Source organism: Neolamprologus brichardi, chromosome 14 (genome assembly GCF_056152115.1).
Source record: "Neolamprologus brichardi isolate AB-2024 chromosome 14, ASM5615211v1, whole genome shotgun sequence".
NCBI lineage: Eukaryota > Metazoa > Chordata > Actinopteri > Cichliformes > Cichlidae > Neolamprologus > Neolamprologus brichardi.
The window spans coordinates 318,149-340,746 of NC_142117.1; the positions used below are offsets into that span (position 1 = coordinate 318,149).

Here is a 22,598-nt window from a genome sequence, read left to right on the forward strand (position 1 = left end):
ACAGCGGCCTACCTCTCCAGGTGAGTGTAATGTTGTGACAGCACATTTTTCACCAAGGTAACCGTTTTGGTGTACGTGTCTTCTCCCAGCTTCTTTGCAAAGTAGAGTTTAGCACGCAGGAAGTACCCGACTGGCCACAGCCATTCCTACAAACACAGTGTGTAACAGGTTGTGTGACACAGGTAATGTGAGCATATATGACAGTGAATCAGTGCAGCCTGTAGGTGGTTAGGGTTTCTATGTCTGACTTTTCTACCAGAGATCTGATGGGTTATTAAAGGTTTACTGTTAAACATTCGTTCTGGTTGGTTCTGTTCAGCACTCGTGCTGTTCAACCATCTGCAGTAACAGGGACTCACCGGCCCTTGGTGGTAGTTGAAGCCTCTGGCCACGTTGTAGTTGTCATTGTCCAGTGCGTTATCGTAGACGCCACAGTACACCAGGTCACTGAGACAACACAAGAAGAGCGTTAAGTCCATCACTGCTGTTACTCAACACTTTGAGCTGTGACGTGCATGTTTAGCTTAAATGTGTTACTCAGGATCGAGTGTTTTCATTCCCAGTGGTCCCAGCAGTTTCTTCCCAGCTACCTCCAAAGCGTTCCAGGCTCTCTCCACCGTGAACAGCTCTGGAGCCTGGAGCACGCACGCACACGCACACACACACACAATTATTACTGAGTGTTTTTCACACAGCACTGAAGATCACAGCGAGGCGTAGGCTGTGGTCGGCTTACCACCACCATGGCGACAGTGAAGTTGGGTCTGAGCTGGTAGTCGCACCAGGGGCTGGAGGCGCCGTAACTGTCCTTATAGATGCCTTTCTTGTGCACCAGCTCAGGGTGCTTCTCGTTGGGGTCATCTGGGGTACCGGACACCCAGAAGCCAGCTTCAAAGGACTGGCTGAGCTGCTCGTTCCACTGCGAGTACGAGATGAACACTTCCTTACCTGGAATAAGGTGGTTTGGTTTTAGGACGATGGGGAATTGGCTTATGTGAAAACAGTGGAGTTTGTCACATACCATCTCTGTGTACGTTAACTCCGTCGTATGGGAACAGGCCCTTGGCGTGAAGTTCCACCACCCAGCGAACTGCAGACTTACTCAGACCAACGATCTCCACCGCCGCTCCATCTCTGCACAAGAGGCACAGGACACGATATCAGCACCAACCTGGACTTTGATCCACTGATGTTGTCAACTTGTAATATAAAGTTCTCTGAGCCAATGAAACTTCTGTGTTTGCATCTTTCTAACAGCAAACTTGGCACACAGAGTGAGGACATTAGTGTTTGTCAGTTATTATCGTTGCTCTAACAACGCTGCTTGAATTGTGCCACAGAAGGACCGTGGATGTGTGGGTCACACCTGTGGACCAAATGACTCAGCAGCTTCCTCTGCTCCTGTTTGTGTTAGATGATTGAAGCCTGAAGAAACTAGACAGTTTATTTATTCTGATACATTATTACCAACCTGTGTGTGTGTGTGTGTGTGTGTGTGTGTGTGTGTGTGTGTGTGTGTGTGTGTGCTTCATAGTAGCAAACAGTGCACCATGATGAGACCCAGAAACTAAATACTCGAGCAACACTAGCAGGCAGTGTGGCACCCCCCCCCACAGAGCTGGACCCCAGCAGCAGGGAGGACCTGGGAAAGTTTCAGAGGAGCCGAACACTAAACTCTGCTGTTCGACCACAGAGGTGGCGCTCTGTGAGGGCTGCTGTCTCAGCATGTTTAATATGTTACTTATTAAGTTTGGATCTTTGTACAGCTTTGAACCTGACGGAGGCTTCAGCGACTCACAGATTGAGTCTTTGATGATTTGACTCCAGTAGAAACAGTAGAGACAGTAGAATGTGAGCAGCTGGAGTTTGTGTTACCTTGGAGTAGCAGGCATGCCGTTGTTCCTGGCTCTCTCACTCTCTCCCATTTTGTCCATCCATGTGCCGCAGTTGAAGCGGTTTCCTCCGCTCACAAAACCTGTGGCGGGGTCGACCCGAGCAACCACGCTGAACCCTGCAAAGAGCAAAAGGTTCAGCGTGAGGTGCAGTACCCGAAAAATCTTTGTAGTAAAACCAGATGATGTCATCAGCTGTTAGAAATTATTAAGTAAGTAAATTAAGTACTCTGAATACACAACTCGTTTAACACACACCTTCATCTCTCATTTTCATGTCTATTTTGGGTCCAGCGTTTCTCTCTCTGAAGGAAATGCCCTCCAGGTGGCGCCGCAGAGCTTCATGGATCACATCATACAGAGGCTGCTCCTGCACATGTGTGAACACACACAACGTTCTGGGCATAAACACACAACACTCAGCATCTGTGTGGGCCTGTGTGGTGACTGCCAGCAGTCGCATTAAAGAGACGCTGAGGCTGCTGGAACACAGGAGGAGCAGGTGCACCCGTCCAGGTGTGCACCTGTTAAATGTACTATTAGTGCTCTGATTAATAAGAGGAACAGCTCGTTAGGATCGTGGTCTTTGTAGTTTAGCCTCCTGTTGGGTCAAAGGTTACACACCAGCTAGCTATGACAGTATGTCAGGGTACAAGTGCTGACTGCTTTGTTAAGTTTGCAGTGTTCAGTGAAGCCCTGAGATAAGCCGCCTGAAAATGAACTTAAGGCAAATATTTTCAGTACTGTGCAAAAATCTTGAGCCCCCCCTCATGTCTTCATATTTCAGTGACAATAGGTGCAGCGATTCATTGAAACGTCCAGAAATACAGTCAAACAGCACAGAGTCAGTATTTGGATGATCCCTGTGACACAGCCTGGACTCGTCTGAGTAACCCTAAAGAACATTTGTCTGTTCCTCTCAGTCATGATGATCCCACACGCTGCATGAACACAGTCTGCATCCTGTTGTACACAGGGTGTGTGTGTGTGTGTGTGTGTGTGTGTGTGTGTGTGTGTGTGTGTGTGTGTGTGTGTGTGTGTGTGTGTGTGTGTACATACCACCTCTCCAGGTTTACAGGGCTCGCAGTCATCAGTGGGGTACATGCGTGTGACAGGGCAGCTGAGGATTTCCTGCCCTCGGGGAACCTGGGTAGTGTAGTCCTGAACACAAGCATGTTTGTTTAAGCTTTAATGAGCAGCTTGTTAAACACTGACGTTCAGCATCATTGATCCTCTCATTGAAGGGCTTCCAGTGCTGTTCCATACATGAAATTTTTAAGTCCTCGCCCCCGGCGCCGCGCCCCCACCCCTCACTCCCGGCGCCGCGCCCCCATCCCTCACTCCCGGCGCCGCGCCCCCACCCCTCACTCCCGGCGCCGCGCCCTCACTCCCCACTCCTGGCGCTGTACCCTCACTCTGCTCTCTCTTGTTTCTAGTTTAAGTCCACCTGTGAAATTCTCCCGGCGCCGCGCCCTCGCCCCCCACCCCCGGCGCCGCACCCTCACTCCTCACCCCTCACTCCCGGCGCCGTGCCCTCACTCCTCACCCCTCACTCCCGGCGCCGTGCCCTCACTCCTCACCCCCGTACTCTCACTCTGCTCTTGTTTCTAGTGTAAGTCCGCCTGTGAAATTCTCCTGGCGCCGTTCCCTCGCCCCCCACCCCCGGCGCCGCACCCTCACTCCTCACCCCTCACTCCCGGCGCCGTGCCCTCACTCCTCACCCCTCACTCCCGGCGCCGTGCCCTCACTCTGCTCTCTCTTGTTTCTAGTTTAAGTCCGCCTGTGAACTTCCCAGCAGCTCCCACCTGGATGCACTGCAGCCACCACCACACAGCGTCCCTGCAGTTGTATCTGGCACATCGACCCTCCCCCAGCAGGTTGGGGATCAAACCGTGGCGCAATGTCCCTGCAAAGGCCAGGATGATGTTGCTATGGAGACCATGATAAGGAATTTAGTTTGTAAGGAATATAATTCATACACTCGTGTGTCATGAGACTCAGATGGATCACGCACCGAGCCTCGACGTGTCTGCCAGTGAGGAGCAGCAGTCCCCTGAGAGCGATGAAGGTGTCTCTGCCCCAGCAACGGAAAATCCCCGCAGAGAAATGAGGAAGACCTGACAAAGAGACGTGACTTAAAACCAGATTTCATCGGCAAACAGCATCAAACAGCATGTGTGTGACCGTTACCTGCAGCCAGCGAGGCGCAGCACTGCTCCTTCTGGCCCGTGATCGGACTGACGCGGTACGGGACGTCGTCTAATTGAGCAGAAACAGGAGGCAGAGCAGGAAAGCGTCCAACGCTGCACATCTGGACCGAACCGAGCGCCAGGTGACGAACAAAGGTAGAGCCGTTCTGGACAAAGCTGTTTTAGACGGAGGACAGGTACGCGTCATCGCTCGACCGCAGCGACACAGAGATGAAGATGAGCTGTACTCTAACATTTCAGTACAAAGATCTGCTGTGTCGACAGACACGAGCACAGCCTACCTGGACATGAGTTTGTAGGTGGCATCGAGGGCTGTGGTGTAGGTGGAAACTAGGATGGCATCGAAGTAGCAGGGGATGAGGTAGCGGGGCATGTGTTTGAGGAAATTAAACATGGCTGCCAACCAGCGACCCACCTGCAGACACACAGAGCTGCGAAGATGAAGACTTGTGTCTGACAGAAACAAGCAGCCGTGTTTGAGGAAGAACGAGTATAAGAAGGAGACGCAGGAAGGCTCAGCAGCACCTCAAACAACTAGAAATATCTAAGCTTGTCTCAGTCAGCTGGGTCACACGCCTGAGCAAATGACTCGCAGCATTAGCGCTTTGCAGCATTAGCGCTTTGCAGCATTAGCGCTTTGCAGCATTAGCGCTTTGCAGCATTAGCGCTTTGCAGCATTAGCGCTTTGCAGCATTAGCGCTTTGCAGCTAGCAGCCTGTGAGTTTAGGTTTTTGGAGCACAATTTCAGGAGTCAGTCATGTTGCAGACGTTTCCTCCAGTGCTAATGTGGATTTCATTGAGCTTTAGTCAGGCTTTTAAATTATCATTAGATTGTTGAGAGTATAAAGTCTGTCATGTTTTTACCAGTGACACAGTTTACAGAGTCTGTATGCACGCTTCTCTTCTGCAGTACTGATGGGGTTTCATGAGAAATGGCAGATAGTTGTAGTTTCACTTCCACCCTCCTTTATTTTCATCTTGTTTTTATTCTGTGATGAAAGTCTCAAATACATTTCATCCATTCATTGTCATGTTTGTTCTCAAACAGCTGCTGCAGTCCTTTAGCACACTCAGGACTTCATCGTTATCTAAATGAACATTAGTGGTGATTCCCTCCGACAGTCTCTGAAGTACTGGGACCAACAGGAAGAATGTGAAAACTGCACACAGAAAACTCAAACCCAGAAGCCGACCTGTGTGAGGTGGCCTGTGGTGGTATGAGGTCATCACAAACAGGAGCCTTAAACCAGTCTCACCTCTGCCAGCGGCCCCTCCCTGTGCAGCAGCCTGTTGGCGACGAAGTCTATGAGCCAGTCTCCGTCTCTGAGGTTGGCACACAAAGGATGGCCCAGGTCGTTGTTGGGACGCACATCAGCAAACACCGACATCAGACCTGCAAACACAGCAACACTTTGGTAACACTCTCCATCCTAGATGAGGTACAGGCTGGACTGAAGAACATGAATTACCCTGAAGTCCTGCGTATTTGAGAGTTTCCCAGCCGGGGATACTGTAACAGCCTCCGCCTTCCTCTTTCTCCTCCGTGTCGCAGCAGAACAGCAGGACATTCATGTCTGCCAGCGTCAGCCTGGACATGAGCCTGTTAAACACAGTTTCAATAAGCTGCTGCTACAGGCCATCGGCCTCCATTGTGCTGCTGACTGCACCTCACCCAAAGCTAACAGCACGAACATAAACAGCAGCGTTCATCGATCCCGTCACATTTTCCTGATGATTTCATGTTCCTGCTAACTTATGGATGATCAGAGTACAGCAACCTACTAATGAGGTGACTGACAAGTCCTGGTTTCACACCATAGCTCACGACAGCTGGTATCCAATTACATCCACCAAGCTATGACGACAGAAGCGCTCAATGTTTGTGTGTCTGTGTGGGTACAGAGTAGGTAAGAGGTGTGTGTGCAAAGATACTGTACTACTACCAGAATGAAGCACTCTGCATATCTGTGTCTGATACACCAGCTTTCAGAGTGTACCCTGCAGCTTGTGCCGTTCCCTTTCATCCACACCACAAAGGCCTGTGCTGAGTGTGTGGTGTGCTCACTGTGCCAGGGGCTTCTTCAGTGCGTCTGGGGGGTTTTCATCGGCTACACTGCCTCTCCTGTACTTTGGGCTGAACTGGGACAGATAGTACCTCAGCAGTCCCACCAGCTTCTGGGCTTTGGGGTCCAAACTGACCCTGACAAGGAGAGAAAAGAGAACCGTGAGTGTGAAAAGTGACCACAGCACCCAATCATGCGTGGCGTTTGTGCGTGCTACCTGAAGGCGATGATGCTGCCGGGTGTCAGCTTCTGGAAGGTGATCTCGTGCACGAACTCTGAACGCCCTTTTGACGTCACTCCAGCTTTCTTCATCACCGTGCTCTCATCCAGCTGTGCACACAGCAGAACCAGTTTAACACGTCGTCTGCACGAACGCTCAAACACACCGTGTTAAACTCTGTCAGCGCTCACCGAGATGTGCTCCTTCATTTCCACTGTGTATTCTGGCATGCCGTTGATGTAGTTCTCATCCTTCTTATATTTCCCGGCGCTCCTTTCCACCATCCTTGCCTCCAGCACCACCTCCTCTATTTTCCCTGGGAGAGGGAAAAGGTGGCAGCATGCATTGTGAGATAAACTACACACCTAACATGTTGTGACAAATTTCCCAGATAACACACACCATACGCACGGCCTTTATGTAAAAATGTGTCCTCAAAACACACAATAAGTAAGTAACAGTCAGTATGAAGTAATGATGGTCCTCATGTCTCTGAACAGGACAGACTCTGGGCTCATCCAGCTCTCATGAGCAGGGAGAATTTCATGATGCAGATGTTGAAGGTGCATCAGTGTGGGAGCATCTGAGACCCAGGACGGCATTTTTAAACCAGGATTTTATCATCTGCATCACATATTCAGTACTATGGCGGGGCGTGGTCGGCGGCGCCGCTGCAGGGAATCTGCAATCACACCTCGCTGGGTTACAAGACTGAACGGGGTCCTATCATGTTGTTGTTGTGTGTGCGGCTTGCAGCAGCGGCGCTGCAGCTGAGTGTGCACAGCAACGTGAATAAAGATGCTGCAAAGCATGAACGTGCACCCGCGTCTGCAGGACCTGATCTGAGTGAGGAGCAAACTTGTTCCCAAATGCAATGATACGATTATTCAGATCCGACTAATCAAATAAATAAATCAATGACAATAATAAACAAACGTGGTGGGTGTGCACAGCTGCACTAAGATTCAAAATCCACAGTAATGTTGCTCTACCAGGAATGAACATGGGCGGGACACTGGTGCTGTACTGGTGGGTTTTGGGATCCCAGAAGGCGGTCCTGCTCACGGTCACCACAGACTGGTGGGTGCTGGGACAGTGACGCGTCACTGCAACGATGTCTGCGTCCACCTGGTCCACGTACACCTGCACAGGAGCAGTTGGACAAAGTGTGCAAGGTTTAGCATCGAAGCATCAGCTTTAGCAAAGAAAGCACTTCCTGTGTGTGTGTGTGTGTGTGTGTGTGTGTGTGTGTGTGTGTGTGTGTGTGTGTCTGTGTGTGTGTCTGTCTGTGTGTGTGTGTCTGTGTCTGTGTGTGTGTGTGTGTGTGTGTGTGTGTGTCTGTGCGTGTGCATGTGTCTGTGTCTGTGTGTGTGTGTGTGTGTCTGTCTGTGTGTCTGTGTCTGTGTCTGTGTCTGTGTGTGTGTGTGTGTCTGTGTCTGTGTCTGTCTGTGTGTGTGTGTGTGCGCACACACCTGTGTGAACCCCTGTGCAGCCAGCTCCTGGTGCAGCTTGTTCACTGCCCGTTTCCCAGCTATGACGCCGGTACAGGAGCTAACTTCCCCAGGAGAGGACGGGACTGCTGACGGGTTCCACTTGGGATAGAAGCGCTCCTCCTTCACCACAGAGATCTGTGCACAGGTCAGCATGGAGTCAGTGTGTGCTGCAGCGCCTCAAAGTAACACTTTATTTGTTTGATGAACTGCCTCGTGCACTATTTAAACTGGAGGTATAAAGGAATGAGGGCTGACTTTGGATTTTATTACATATGTGACAGATTTAACTGCAGCATGTGTTAGGATCTAAATTCACTGGAACATCAGCATTAAAAAAGGAAAAATCTATAAAGTGAACTTATGATGTCTGTTAACTTTGCTTCTGCTGTTTTAGACTCTAAAGACCGTTTGTGTCCACAAAAACAAAGACAGGCTGTGGCAGCCTGAGCTCGTGTTAATGAGCAGTTGGGCACATTCTTACAAACACGCCCCATTAAAATGCTGTCAGATGATAGTAAGAAGATAAATGTATAATAACCTGATGTGGCACCAGTTCATCGTATCCACGGGTGGAGCCAGTAGCGCAGCACGCCATGGCCACGATAGCAGAGCTGGGCAGAGCGTCGAAGGCTGAGCGGAGCTGTGAACGACACAGCGACAGTTAACCATCGTGCAGCTCCACTCCACTGTCAGCTGACCTCAAGACACCCACCTGGATAGGACACTCGTTGTCATGGGTTACATCAAGAAACATGGCGTGTGCAATGGAGGGCGTCAGTGGGCGGAGACTGGGCTGAACAAAAGCTCCTACTGGCTCACCGCCGTAACGATACACCAGGCGGCCCTCCTCGTGGCTGTCGCCAGCTGACATCGCCTCTGATGATCGAGTGAAACCAAAGTAAGCGCTCGCAGACACAGGTGGACGCGCCATGCTGCATCACTGACAGGTGGACGCGCCATGCTGCATCACTGACAGGTGGACGCGCCATGCTGCATCACTGACAGGTGGACGCGCCATGCTGCATCACTGACAGGTGAGCTCACACAGTTACATTTGTTTCCACGTGAACCTAAACTGAGTACAAATGACATCAGAACCACGATGGGGAGGAAACGTTCCAGTGCGAGCTGGAGGCCGTCACCCGGTGCAGCAACATTTCTGATCATAACTGCACAGGTGTGTTGGAGTTGGTGTGATTCCAGGATTTGACAGAGTGTGTTTGTCAGTGGGTCACACAGCTATGGATGAAAATCCATGAACCTGCACAGAGTCACGCAGGCCTGCAGTGCACACACCTGAATAATAAACACCTGCGCTTTGTGTTTACCTGCGTTATCTTTGTCTAACATTTACATTTGTGTCATGAAGTGTGAGGAAACTATGGAACCAGGACCAAGTTATTACTGTGACCTCCAACAGGTGCAGCTCTGTGACGGCTGCATCGTTGGACCTCACTGCATATTAAAGCTCCTCCTATACAAGTTGTTTTTAGTACCACAACAAGTACTGAAAGATGTCACTGGATGCCAAAAAAATCCAGTTATGATTCCTGAGTTTACATTTTTGGTTTTTACTTTAAGCTTTGGGCGCGCTGCAGGAACAGCGCCACAACAATCAGAGTTTAGCACGACTGAAATGTGGCTGAGCTCCCCTTCGATGCAGGGATGTCCAGAAGTGCTCAGAATTCATTTTGGATCATCTACACAGCACGCTGTGACTTCATCACAAGCTCATTGCCAGTGACGAGAGCGGCTGGAACAGCTGAGCTCTCAGCAGGAGTCTGAATGTGTTTATATGATTATCTGACCTGAGGCTGTTCTGAAGATTGATACAGATATTTAAACATGAATGACGTCAGCAGTGAACGAGCTGTATTTGTGTTACAGACACGGTACTTTACCTCGTATGAGTGATGTAATCCCTAGCTTGGTAACAAAGACATTATCCAGCTCCTCGCTGCCGGTGAACAGTTCAGCCACCACATACAGGTCAGGACGCACCGCTCTGGCCACGTCCAGCATGAACTAACAAACCACAGCATGACAAACCAGTGCGGGGGGGGGGGGGGGGGCATGCATGAAAGAAAGATTGGAGGAGGAGGAGGAGGAGAAGTGAAGGGGACTCAGCCAGTTAGGATGGTGCAGTCGTGCAGTCAACACGGGGAGGTGCAGTGAGACGTGCAGGACGATGCAGGAAGAGAAGAAAGACACATTTAGCACATCAGGGCTGTACCTCGTATCAGACTGCTAATCCCCAGCCGGTTAACAAAAACATTGTCAAGGAGCTCGCTGCCTGTAAAGAGTTCAGCTATCACGTACAGATTGGGTCTGACGGCTCTGGCTGCGTCTAACATGGCCTGGACAACAGACATCACGGACAGGAGAGAGAGAGCTGCTGTTAGCAGGGACAGTGACTTCCTCTTTCTACAGCGCGCTTATTATCATATTTATCACTACAGTTACAGTGTAGTACAGACTAGAGGTGGGAATCACCACACATCCCACGATACGATATTATTGCAATTTTTAAAAATATTTTGCGATATTCAGATTCTGTACATAAAGGTAAACTTTATCAATATTCATTTTCTCTAATATCAAAGTCTCACACTCAGTCTTTCTCTCATTTCAGTTTTATTGTTGACAAACTGAACGGTTTGTATTACAGTCTAGTCCAACTTAACTGAATCAACCATCTGGTACAATTATAGCTATTCTGAACTATGCAGTTTATGAAAACTATGCAGCCCCTTCAGCAACTGAAGAATTTGAAAGTAAATTAAAACAAAATATAATTTTAAATAAAAAAGTTTTAAACTTAATTAAAATAAAACATGTCTTAAATTAAAATAAGTAAACTGTCATGTTTATTAAACACATTTGGACAGTGAAGGAATGTCAGGATTCAGAAAAAGGATCAACATGCTCTGAAGTCAGAGCACAAAAACCTTTTTGTAACAAAGTATCGATTTCTGCTGTCCCTGTATCCATACATTATTAGCAAACAAAATATCACCATGCTACACAGTATCCATTTTTCCCCCAGCCCTAGTACAGACGTCCTGAGAGTGTTTCACCGAGTCTCACTGATAATATGTATCGAAGCAGAAGGCTGCGCGACAGCAGCATTCAGCACCTGGACTAGACTCACTGAGGCCACATCAAAGTATTGCTTCAACACTTGGAACAAGCCGGCTCTCAAATGGAGCCGAAACCAGCTCCAGAAGGACAGGGTGACGTCTGGAAATACAGTTAACACTCTAAGAAGTGGCTATCCTTCCTCTGCAAAACACAACAGCCAGGACATCCAATAATAATGTGCCCGGGTTATTTATATGGTGCCTGCATACTGTAACAGAGCCCCAAAACTCAGACCCCTCCCACAGGGCGGGTCAGCACGGGGCCACACAGCGACCTCACCTCTCTGTTATCACAGATGTCTGACTGTCTATTTAAACTGTGGTGATTTAAAGAACACTTTCATGCTTTGAGACTAACACAAACGTGTCGTGTGTACTCGACACGTTTGTAGAACTGAACAGTTCAACGTTCGGCCCCAGTGAGATATCAACATATTTCTAACACGTAAGCCTAAAGAACAACTTCACTACAACACGGAGCTAAAGTGTTACACGTGTCCTGGATGTAAACGCAGAATAATTTCATGTGGCAGGAAGTGTGATGTGCAGGTGTGACGATACCTCAGCAACGTGTAAAGGTGTGGAGTGGCAGTTGTCCAGACGGACTCCGTGGAAATACTTGGCTGTGATTTGCGTGTATTTCTTCATGTGATCCCACAGGTAGGGACAGTCGTCGGGCGTGTTGCCGTAGCGCAGTTTGACGCTGTCGCCCCAGGCGATCAGCTCCCGACGAATGTACACGCTGGAGCCTTTATGGAGCAGAAGCACCTCAGTACTGACACTTTATTACAGCTCGCAGTAACAGCAGTCACTGACAGGTTAACCCTGGAGAACCAATGGGGTCAGAGCCGACCCCATTGGGGTCAAATTTGACCCCATTGGTCAAATTTGACCCCAATGGTTCTCCAGGGTTAAAGCAGCATCATAAAACCTACCACCTAAATTTCACCTCCATATTCAACATTTACAGTCTTTGAACCACCTTGTGTGGCTCATCCTGTACCTGGTTCAGCAAAGTTCCTGAGTGGATCGTCGCCCATCACCCAACCGTTGTGGGCCAGGAAGTGGCACATCTTGTCTGGCTGGTCCAGCAGCTGCATTTCCTGGTCCAGAGTCATGTCCTGATAGGGGAAGGTGAAATACCTGACCGGAAGATGAAACATGGCGTTATCGCTGCCCGGGTGATGTGAGCGTAGAGCAGCTGTGGACACTTTGTGTCAGAGCACTTCATGTTAGACATTTGATGGATCCTAGTCAGTGAGGATCAAATGAGCTCAGCTCCACCTCTAACACGTACGTATGGGCCATAATAATATCTTAGCATTGTGAAGTGTTCAGCTGACTCTCGTGTCTTTGTGACAGCTTTAGTAAATGTACTGAGTTATTAACACTCTGCCTTCCTCTCATTAGTCAACTTTAAACTGGTGTACCTGGTGACCATTGGGTTGGTCCTGGTGACAGGGCCCAGCCTGGGACCGTGCTCAGCAAGTCGTTCATAGACGATGTTTCCAATAAGACAGTTGACAGCCTGGAGGGACAAAGAAGAAGGTTGTGACAGAGCAAATGACAGATCAGGAAGTCACCGCACACACGATCGTTAAAGACTTTACACGTCTGGATGTCTGGGGCCTGGATCTCCTCCATGCCTGCTTCATGCCCTGGGGGCGGGGCTATGGCTCTCTACATCCTCTTGCAGACCATTACATGGGGAAACCATTTGAATACAAGCGCGCCGATCCACACAGGTGTGCACACGGGTGTTCACTGTTCATAGACTTAAATCACACCTTTCTTGGCTGCTACTTCAAAGCACATTGTGCGCTGTCTGTCCTGCGTGCTGCACAACAACATTCAATATTTAGTATTTACTGCTGTTTACACTTAGCTAGATTAATGCGATGGTGTTGTGTTTAGCATGTTGCTCTGTTTTTTTTGCTTGTTTTCTATTCTTTCTCTCAACAGGTGATCCCGGAGATATTTTCCCCCTTTCTCACTGTCCCTCTCCCCTTCTGTTTTTCTTTTCCTTCCTCTTTCTTTCTCCCTTTCCTATCCCTCACTCATGTCTGTCCCGTCTGTAACAACTGAAAATAAAATAAAATAAATAATAAAAACAAAGGTCGATCAAATGGACCAATACGGCAATGCCATGATGATCCATTTGACAAAATAAATCCATTGGGTATCCTTGTTGGTCTTCAGACAACAATTTTGACGGCTAAAGAACCAAATGGGACAAAAAAAAAAAAAAAAAAAAAAGACTTTACACGTCACAGAAGGTGTTTGCTGGAAACGACCACGTATAGAAACGGTCCACACAGGAGCCCAGTGATGGCGACAGTTCATCTTTACAGAGGAGTTATCAAACAGATCAATAACCTGGAGTTGAGTCAGGTTTCAGAGCTCATCAGGAGGCTGAGGGTCATGAATGACCTCACAGCCTCTGACCGTGGACCTCAGTGCAGCGGTCCACGCTGCTGACCACACGTTATACAGAGCTGTTAGAGGTGCTGCAGTGGTTGGACCTGAATCACCTGCAGGCTCCTCCTTCATTCAAATGAAAGCGACGTTTCTTGTAAACAGCCACAAACATCTGATACAGGACAGCATGAACCTGCACGCTGAGCCGTGTTCATTCATATTTTTATCTAACATTTCACTTTAATGTGAAAAACTAAATGTTAGGAAACCCCTGGTCTGGTACACCCCGCGGCCCCCTTTAGCTCCGCCCCTGTTAGCAGCGGCCCCCTTTAGCTCCGCCCCTGTTTGCAGCGGCCCCCTTTAGCTCCGCCCCTGTTAGCAGCGGGGTGACGCTGCCGTCAGCGTTCAGCATGCTGCCCGTCTGTATCAGACCAACTTCACCAAGTTAAGTGTAACTTGTGCAAACAGCGGTGGATGGAGCAGCTTCACGTGTTGAACAGGTGCTTTGAAGGACTACCAGCTTTATGTGAAGCTTTTAATGGTGATTACTGGTCACAGCTCCGCCTCCTCTTCACGGCGTGTCCTCAGGCTCCAAGTTAAAGTGACAGCATCGTCACCTGGGGCTGCACTGGCCCGATGCTGACCGACAGACGGACATTAACACACAGGTTAACACCTGTCGATGCGTTTCCCCTCTAACAGGTCAGGTGTGGCAGCCTTACCTGCTCCTGATGCTGGTGCACGAGGTGATGCTGCTCTGCGTTCAGGTCAGTCAGTTTCTGATTTAGCCACCCGCAGCACTCCTCGATGTGTTGAGGTGACGAGCTACAGAGGGAAGCAGCATTACATCACACTGTGTGCTGCACACAGATATACACACTTTACACTGGTCTCAGCGTCACAGAGGTAACTCATCACATCTGAACAATAGAAACATAACGATGTATTTCTTTAATATTTGTGGTGCAGGCTTTTTCAACCACGCTGTGCTGAGTGATGAACATGGAGGAACAGGATGTGCTCCCTACAGACGCAAACATCAGTCACAACAGGTCCTGATTCATTTAATGCTGCACTGACGTTCACACTGAGTCAAAGGGACTGTGTGACCTCAGCTGAATGACTGGAAACCAAACAAACATCATATTTAAGAACAAGTTCTTTCACACTCTGGACGATCGTCAGCCAATCACAGGGGTGCATGGGTCTGACATGTAGCTGTACCCACACACGGTGTCAGATTAGCTGAATGTTAATGCTAACATGCAAGGACAGGAGGCTGCTGCTTTTATCCACACAGGTCCACAGCTGTGCAGGTGCAGGTTACGATGCTGCACCTGCACCACCCGATTAGACATTGGTCTAATCAGGTGGTGATGTCACCTGACATTGCATGTTTAAAACTTCCTGCTGCAGCTCTAATGTGATGGCTGCGTAACATCTTCGAGCCTGTCAACTGCACATTTACAGTGCTGTGAAAGCATCTGCAGAGTTTTTACACTTGAGCAATATTTGTCACGTTTTCTTTAATATTAGACAAAAATAACCATTTAAATACAAAATGCTGTTTCTGAACGATGAGGTAAGAAGACCGACGTGATTTTGAGCTCACTTTGTCAGACAGACATTAAAGTTACGTCTGATTGAACAGGTGTGGCTCGTTAATCAGTTCATTCATTCGTTCCACACATGGCGGGATGGGTTTGGACAGCTTCATTAAATAAATGTAATCTTAATTTAAAAACACTTTTATAAATGCCAACGGTCTTTTATGCCTGTCGGGTGGAAACAGCACATTTACTCATCTTTGTCCAGGATTGAAAACGTGTTTGACTCTGAGAAGTGAAGAAGATGCAGAAAAGAACAAAAACTCAATCGCAGCTGAACAGCAGCCCAACATCACACTCGTGCTGTGGACCCCGAGTCTCACCTGTGAGGCACGGACGCCTCACCTGTGAGGCACAAACGTCTCACCTGTGAGGCACAAACGTCTCACCTGTGAGGCACAAACGTCTCACCTGTGAGGCACAAACGTCTCACCTGTGAGGCACAAACGTCTCACCTGTGAGGCACAAACGTCTCACCTGTGAGGCACAAACGTCTCACCTGTGAGGCACAAACGTCTCACCTGTGAGGCACAAACGTCTCACCTGTGAGGCACAAACGTCTCCAGAGCAGAGTCCATGTCTGCTGTGTTGCCATAGCGACGGTATTGTGGATGCTGAATGATCCTGAGGCCCGTCTTCCCTCCAGTCTTGCTGCGGTCTGGCTTGGTACCTGATGGCAGGCGCACGTATGTTAGCTGCACAGTGAGTGTGGTTGTAACCTCATGCTCACAGTAAACACAAGTTCTTCTTTGGGCTTCAAACTGAAAACATGCTGATGAGTGTTTGAAGCTCACATAAACGACTGTAAACAGAGTTGGGACGTCTGTGGATTTACACACCGTTTTGCAGCAGGGTCCTAAACTCCTCCACAGCACGGTCCACTTTGACCTGGTAGAACTCCCACAGTTTGATCTGAGGGAACACGTCCTGCCACATCACACTGCGGACGGCCTGAAACACAACAAACACACGTTACACAAACGCGTCTTTAAAGCGTGCACGATGCTGCTGAGAAACAGTGCCTTTAACCATCTGATGAACTTTGAACTGATGACTGAACAGATGAACTGACCCAGTTCATCTGCACAGACATGAGGTTCGTTCTGCAGGTCAGTTATTACCTGGTTTATTCTGCAAACCCTGCTTTAGGTCAGCACTTCTGTAAGCCACTGAAGTAGTAACACACAAACTAGTGAGCTAAATTTAGCGTGGCTAAAGCCAGGTTTACCCACTGACACTGATCTGGTCCACAGTGGCTCATTTGTGGGCACAGCCACAGTTAACATAGGCAGAGCATTAGTTTAGTTTAATGAGCCGACTCTGGCTTTGTGTCAGAGTTGGTAGGTGAGTGTCGGCAAGGACAGACTCCAAACACACAAACACTGCACCAAATTACAGCTTGCAAGGTAAACGCGGCTTGGTGCCAGGGTTTGGTTGTTTTAACTGTCAGGTGTATAAATAAATAACAAAATGATTATATTTACTATAAAATCTAAATATAGAAACAGTGAGTATTCTGCAGCAGTACAGACGTCAGGTGCAAACAGGTTATTTTTTTAATTGACATGTAAAAGTTTAACAAAAATTTAATTCAAATTGTGTCTAGAAATGTCATACAACATATGTTCTGCTCTGTTTTACAGCAGGCCAGGAAAACGCCCCTTAGCTTTGATCGAAATCCCTCATAAGTTACTCAGTAGTACTGAGTAACTTAAAGTACTGCTGAGTAACTTAAAGTACTACTGAGTAACTTACAGGAACATTTAAAAAATCTAGCTACGTTTGGTGATGAGGCGGTGGATACGATTTCATGCTCTCAGGCCGGGCTGTCATTGGCTCACACCAGCCTGTGACATTTGTGAAAGTTCAAAGGTGACTGTGCAGGAACTCACATTCAGGTGACTCTCCGTGGTGATGTCAGCAGGAAGTCCTTTAGCTTTGTAGCGTCCCTCGGCTACTCTGGTGGTTAAATGCCACAGAGCTCTGTCTAACACCCAGGCTGGGCGCAGGTGAGGAGAGTTCACCAGGTTATATCCACACTCTGGATGCTCCCTGATCCACACGCTGTTGGCAGCTGTGCAGGAACACAGACAACAATCATTGAGCTGTTTAAATACTTTATTCAGTGTTTCACTCTGGGGCTGTTTAAAGATCTAAGAATAGTCTGACAGTGAGTCACACATACTGTATAAATCAAAGTTCAGTCTGTATTTAACTTCACATCAGGCTCATTTTACTGCTCGACCTTTCCTGAGCGAGGATGAGGGATCCACAGGGCGGTCCCTGCCAGGAGGGACACTCTGATACAACGAGCAACGAGCACGTCAAAGGAAAAGTCTCTACTTGATCTGAAGAAACACTTAACTGTTAACCAGTTTTGCTATAAGATGTTTTACCAACAACCTAAACTACACCCAGCTAACCTTTTAGTGGTCTTTAAATCTTGTGGATTTCAAGCTAAAGCCTCAGACAGGCCTACAGCAAGAGTGCGTGAGCAAACCTTAACCCTGACAAAGTGTGGCAGAAATGGCACTTTTAACGCTTGGTGTATTGAGTTAACTGCCGTGTTGGACACTGTGGGGTGAAAGGTCAAAGAGAGCAGATTTCTCCTGAATCCTGTTAAATCCAGAATTCAAAATCCTGCTCCTCACATACAAGGTCTGAAATAATCTTCTGTGCAAACCACAGACGACCAAAATGATCACAAGGACTTTAGTGCAGCAACCTCTTTGCAAACAGCTTCATCCAGCAGCAGCCAGCGATACATGTTCCTGCCTGGCACCTCGTGGTTATCGTGTGTGTGCTCGAGGTCAGGGAAGAGACCTGTGACACTTCCACAGAGGCAGTACTGAGCCCACAGAAAGCAAATGTTTGCAGTCTGCCCCACAGCACAGTGTTAGGTCACCTGCTGTGCTTCAAAGGTAACGAAACCAAAATCTCCCCCTTCCCCCAAACGGCTTCTCTTTACTTCCCTTTATGATTGTGAGTCAACAATCGTTCCTGTTCTGTCGACTTCACAGGATGAGGTAACGATGTGTCTGAAAGTCGCCTTTGGGACTCTCAGTGAAACATGTTGTTATGAAACCTCTCGCACTAGAACAAAGACGATTGCATAGATGTTCAGGCCAAATAAAAGTGAGTGTGAGTTTAATAATGAAAGTGTGCAGCATAACAAACCATGAGCTGTAAACAAAGATCACAATAAAACGTGTTGCATGTACGCTGAGTGCACATGTCGACTTCTCCATCCTTGCTCCATAATCGATGCATTATGAAAAGGATGTTCAGTCAGTGATCGGCTCCATGGACTCAGGAAGCCTTGTGATCCACTTCCCCTGCACGAAGACAGCTGCATTTTTGCTCTTTGTTAACCAACTCTTCATTAACATGTTCTGTTAAGTTGGCTGCTGTGGGTAACTTGAAGCTTTTAACTTGGTTAGTGGTTGGTACGAGCCAACCATGACATTTCTGAAGGATGTTGCGTCGCTGCAGTCAATGTTTGGTACGTCTGTTGCAAAGCACAGGGTCGAGCGCTTAGAGGGGAGACGTCTAAAGACAGCAGCGAAGCAGCCGCCTCACATCAGATGCAGGAGGTGACCTTTGACCCCCGAGGGGAAGGAAACGGTGTTGCACTAATGAACGGCCCTCCTCATGGCTCCGACTATGCTCTAAGGCAACATCGATACCAACATTTTACATGTTGTAATAAAAACATGTAAAAGAAAAACCTCCCACAGTCACCAACTCACCAGTGTGGTTATACACCACGTCTGTGATGCACAGCATGTCCCACTCTGTCTTTAGCTTCTCCACCAGCCCCCCCACGTCCGTCCAGTCGTAGCTGCGACCCGCCGGGCTGAACTCCGGGTTGACGCTCAGCTGGTCAGCTAAGGAGTAGCAGGACCTGGACTCCCCCAGAGTCTGCACTGGAGTGAAGTGGATCATGTTGTATCCTGGAAGACAAACCCACATTAATCCTTCTACACGACATTTAGTTTGATCCTGACGTGTGAGGAGTCCCCTCACACACTGTGTCCCTGTGATGTACCTGCACGCAGGAGGATTGAGTCCAGAGTTTAGGCCGATGACAGGAACCGTGGTCGTCAATAACAACCAGAAGTCACTGAGTTTTTATAATTGAACACAAAAGAAAGAACCGGAGTGCGTGTGGGCGCGCCATGCTAACCTACCCGACTCCTTGGCCACTCTCAGTCTATCTGGCCAGTCATCCAGGTGTCCCAGACATTTGGACAGGTAGGTCTGGATGGTGATGCAGTCTAACGGCAAAATACGGTCGTCGGCCCCGACACGGAGAACGGGATCCACCACAATATAACCTCCTCCTATGCGCTCCGAGTCTCTGATGGGATGTAACACAAATACAGCAGGTTAATATACAAACGTGTCACAATAGACTGACCACGTATTTACTTTCTCTAGATAACAGTGAGACAAGTGCAGGCTAAGCTTCAGATGATGATGGAGTGCCTAACAGTGAGGATGAGGAGGTGATACCCAAAAGCAAACAAAGCATTTAAGCGAGTGTTGCTGGAGCACTTCCTACTCAGAGTCCATGACAGGAGGAGCAGAAAGGTGGATGGAAATGACTGCACGATGGGAACGGAGGGTGAGTGGTGAAAACGCCAAGAAGCCACATCGCTGGGAGAAGTTTCACTTTAAAAATACGATTCAGAATAATTCACACTGGGTCACTTTAGATATTTTAATACTCAAAGTGTTGAGCAGTTATCTTACAGTTTTACTCAGTGCAGCGTTTAATACTCGACCATAATATTTTATTAGGATATCAGAAGATCCACAGGTGCTGTAGGACTGCAGTGCTGTGAATCAAACCCATCTAAGAGTCCAGTTAATGTAAACGTGGAGGCTGCTTCACATACAAAGGTTCACTGTGGCTTCCACGGGTTGCTGTGGGCTTTCCTCAGTATTAGGTACAGATACGTGATTCCCACTTTGATCCATCCATGGAGCCAAATAACACACATCACTATTACTTCTAGATTTGACTCTTGTTCATCGTTAAAGAGCCTCCAGTTGATTCACAGTGCTGCAGGATGAGTCCTGACAGGGACTGCAAACAGCACATGTCTCCTATACTGGCTTCTCTTCATTGAATCCAACTTAAAATCCTCCTCATATACAAGGTCTTAAATAATCAGGCCCCATCTTATCTTAATGACCTTGTAGTACCATATCACCCTATTAGAGCACTTCGCTCTCGCTCTGCAGGCCTACTTGTTGTTCCTAGAGTATTTAAAAGTAGAATGGGAGGCAGAGCCTTCAGTTTTCAGGCCCCTCTTCTGTGGAACCAGCTTCCAATCCTCCCTTAGTTATGCTGCAAGAGGCCCATCTCTTGGTGTAACAGAGCTCTGAGTTAGTGAACTGGACCTTTCAAGCACACCTGTTGTTGGTGCGTCTTGGAGGATTTGATATCGACTGCTGAGCGGTGCAGAGTTCCCCAATCAAAATGATCTGTTAGAGTGAATCTGCAGGATGTCTGTGCATTGCACCAGTACACTTTGTGCATGAACCCTGTTGGGTAAACTATACTGGTTTGGACTTGGCCCTCCACCCACTGCTCTAAATGTTGTCTGAATATGACTGGATCCTTTCTGGATGGCGTTACACAGAAAAGCTGATGTCAGAAACCATTTGGTGACATCCATTTTTCATTTACATGCTATAGTAAACACAAGGGCAATCCCAAAAGTAAGGTGTCCTATTGTTTTAGAAATACAAGCAACCGTCTATTTTCCATAGTATGTGCAGCATTTTAAAGCTTAAAGACTTATTTTCCTACATAATCGCCATTTCGGTCGATGCGTTTTTGTAGACGCTGTGACGGTTTTACAAAGCCCACGTCACAGCCGCTCGCCGCAGAATCGCCTTCCTGACAAATGTTTCTCCAACTTTGGGAACAGGTGGTAGTCACTGGGTGAAGTCTGGACTGGTGGCTGATGTTCCAACCAAAGTTTTGCAGGAGACGGGTGACGTGTGGACACGTGGTGTAACTGCAAATGAACGGTTCACATGCAGCTGCAGTTAAATGAAGACAATAAATGTAATATTCTTAACATTGTCTCTAAATAAACCTGAAAGTGCTCAAATTAGTTAAACTCAATGTTATTTACACAGCACCAAATCACAATTACCCCAAGGTGCTTCATACTGTCAGGTCGACCCTACAATAATACAACAGAGAAAAACCCAACAATCATATGACCCCCTATGAGCAGCACTTTGGTGACAGTGGGAAGGAAAAACTCCCTTTTAACAGGAAGAAACCTCCAGCAGAACCAGGCTCAGGGAGGGGCGGGGCCATCTGCTGTGATTGGTTGAGGTTGCTGCTCTAGTCTGCATGCCAAATATCGTTGGGCCAGACACAAACTCCAAGTGCTCTGGGAGATTGCTTTCAACTGGAATATTAATTTATAACCTAAAACATAGTTATAATTAGTTCCTGGTTTGATTGAGCCAGACCTATTCAGCATGTTATTCCAGGACTGGCCGGCATCTCTGACTCACACCTTTATCTGCTGTTTCACAAAGTATTCACTTCTTAAACAATTTATAGAGTTCTACAATAACTTTTAATAAAAACGGACAAGTGAAGAACAGACTGTCTCACATAAAGACACGCTATCACAGGCTTTAGTGACAGCGTGGATGATTCCAACAAAATGATTTAATATTTTCCATTGCATTTCCCTGAATTCAGCTTTGACATTGAAACCCCGGATTCATAAAATGTGGGCGACTGTCAGGAGGGTCTTACACATATCCAAAGTAGTACTGATAGGACCCGGCCAACTTGAGGTCCAGAGAGCAGAACTTATCCGAGTCTTCTTCCTTTCCTGTTGGGTAGGTCCACGGCAACACACGGAAGTTGTTTCGGTCAAACAGCTGTCCTCCAAGTGGATAGTTGGTGTGCACCATGACCTTCTTTCCCTGAAGGCTCGGACCGAGACGGAACTGCAGCTCAAACCCTGCAGACAGAAAAGTACGACAAACTGAACAAACTGTGTTGGGTTTTTGGATTGTGAGGAAACTTTGTCTTCACCCTGTTAAAATGTCACAACTGTTTGTGTCTCAACAAGTCTGAAAAGATTCGTCTCTTGCAGTAATCATTACTGCTACCCACTCACAAGACAGTCCCACATCCCTGACACACACACACACACACACACACACACACACACACACACACACAAGCAGAAAACTGTCTTGTCTTGTTGGTCCTCCAGAGTTAGAGTTTAATTGTCTGTCTATAAAGAGTCCCATATGACAGACAGCCAACAGAATCCTTATCAGATGCAGAGTCCTCTAAATGCCAAGTGGCACATCTCTTCAACCCTTTCAGCCCAGCCGACACGCACACGAACATTTCATGCACGCACAAACGTGCATACACACTGTTTTCTGCACTCAGCCAGCAGCTGTGCAGAGATGCTCAGAGAAAATTACATTTTAGCAAAGTTACACAATGATTAAAGTCACTCTGCTGACCACCAATTGACACATTATTGCTGATGTG

General features: G+C 47.8%; 1 protein-coding gene across 2 annotated transcripts in view; it reads right to left on the reverse strand.

The window, feature by feature from the left end:
• The window catches only part of agla (amylo-alpha-1,6-glucosidase and 4-alpha-glucanotransferase a), a 30,376-nt gene that overhangs the window by 2,339 nt on the left and 5,439 nt on the right, over positions 1 to 22,598 (reverse strand). Inside the window, exons 3-34 of one of the 2 annotated variants that reach the window (XM_087850543.1) lie at positions 21,840 to 22,050; positions 19,234 to 19,403; positions 18,793 to 18,996; positions 16,936 to 17,117; positions 15,883 to 15,994; positions 15,587 to 15,713; positions 14,159 to 14,261; positions 12,449 to 12,546; positions 12,022 to 12,161; positions 11,580 to 11,767; positions 9,780 to 9,903; positions 8,591 to 8,754; positions 8,417 to 8,518; positions 7,858 to 8,013; positions 7,378 to 7,528; positions 6,577 to 6,701; positions 6,383 to 6,495; positions 6,168 to 6,302; positions 5,572 to 5,702; positions 5,359 to 5,495; positions 4,384 to 4,517; positions 4,083 to 4,258; positions 3,907 to 4,009; positions 3,698 to 3,821; positions 2,952 to 3,053; positions 2,151 to 2,262; positions 1,876 to 2,011; positions 1,022 to 1,134; positions 737 to 948; positions 538 to 635; positions 360 to 447; positions 13 to 146 (exon numbers count right to left, since the gene is read on the reverse strand). In XM_087850543.1, coding sequence (XP_087706669.1) covers positions 13 to 146; positions 360 to 447; positions 538 to 635; positions 737 to 948; positions 1,022 to 1,134; positions 1,876 to 2,011; positions 2,151 to 2,262; positions 2,952 to 3,053; positions 3,698 to 3,821; positions 3,907 to 4,009; positions 4,083 to 4,258; positions 4,384 to 4,517; positions 5,359 to 5,495; positions 5,572 to 5,702; positions 6,168 to 6,302; positions 6,383 to 6,495; positions 6,577 to 6,701; positions 7,378 to 7,528; positions 7,858 to 8,013; positions 8,417 to 8,518; positions 8,591 to 8,754; positions 9,780 to 9,903; positions 11,580 to 11,767; positions 12,022 to 12,161; positions 12,449 to 12,546; positions 14,159 to 14,261; positions 15,587 to 15,713; positions 15,883 to 15,994; positions 16,936 to 17,117; positions 18,793 to 18,996; positions 19,234 to 19,403; positions 21,840 to 22,050 — 4,405 coding nt within the window. Of the gene's footprint in view, positions 1 to 12; positions 147 to 359; positions 448 to 537; positions 636 to 736; positions 949 to 1,021; positions 1,135 to 1,875; positions 2,012 to 2,150; positions 2,263 to 2,951; positions 3,054 to 3,697; positions 3,822 to 3,906; positions 4,010 to 4,082; positions 4,259 to 4,383; positions 4,518 to 5,358; positions 5,496 to 5,571; positions 5,703 to 6,167; positions 6,303 to 6,382; positions 6,496 to 6,576; positions 6,702 to 7,377; positions 7,529 to 7,857; positions 8,014 to 8,416; positions 8,519 to 8,590; positions 8,755 to 9,779; positions 9,904 to 10,111; positions 10,236 to 11,579; positions 11,768 to 12,021; positions 12,162 to 12,448; positions 12,547 to 14,158; positions 14,262 to 15,586; positions 15,714 to 15,882; positions 15,995 to 16,935; positions 17,118 to 18,792; positions 18,997 to 19,233; positions 19,404 to 21,839; positions 22,051 to 22,598 lie in introns of both variants that reach the window. The other variant, XM_087850542.1, reaches the window with a different exon arrangement.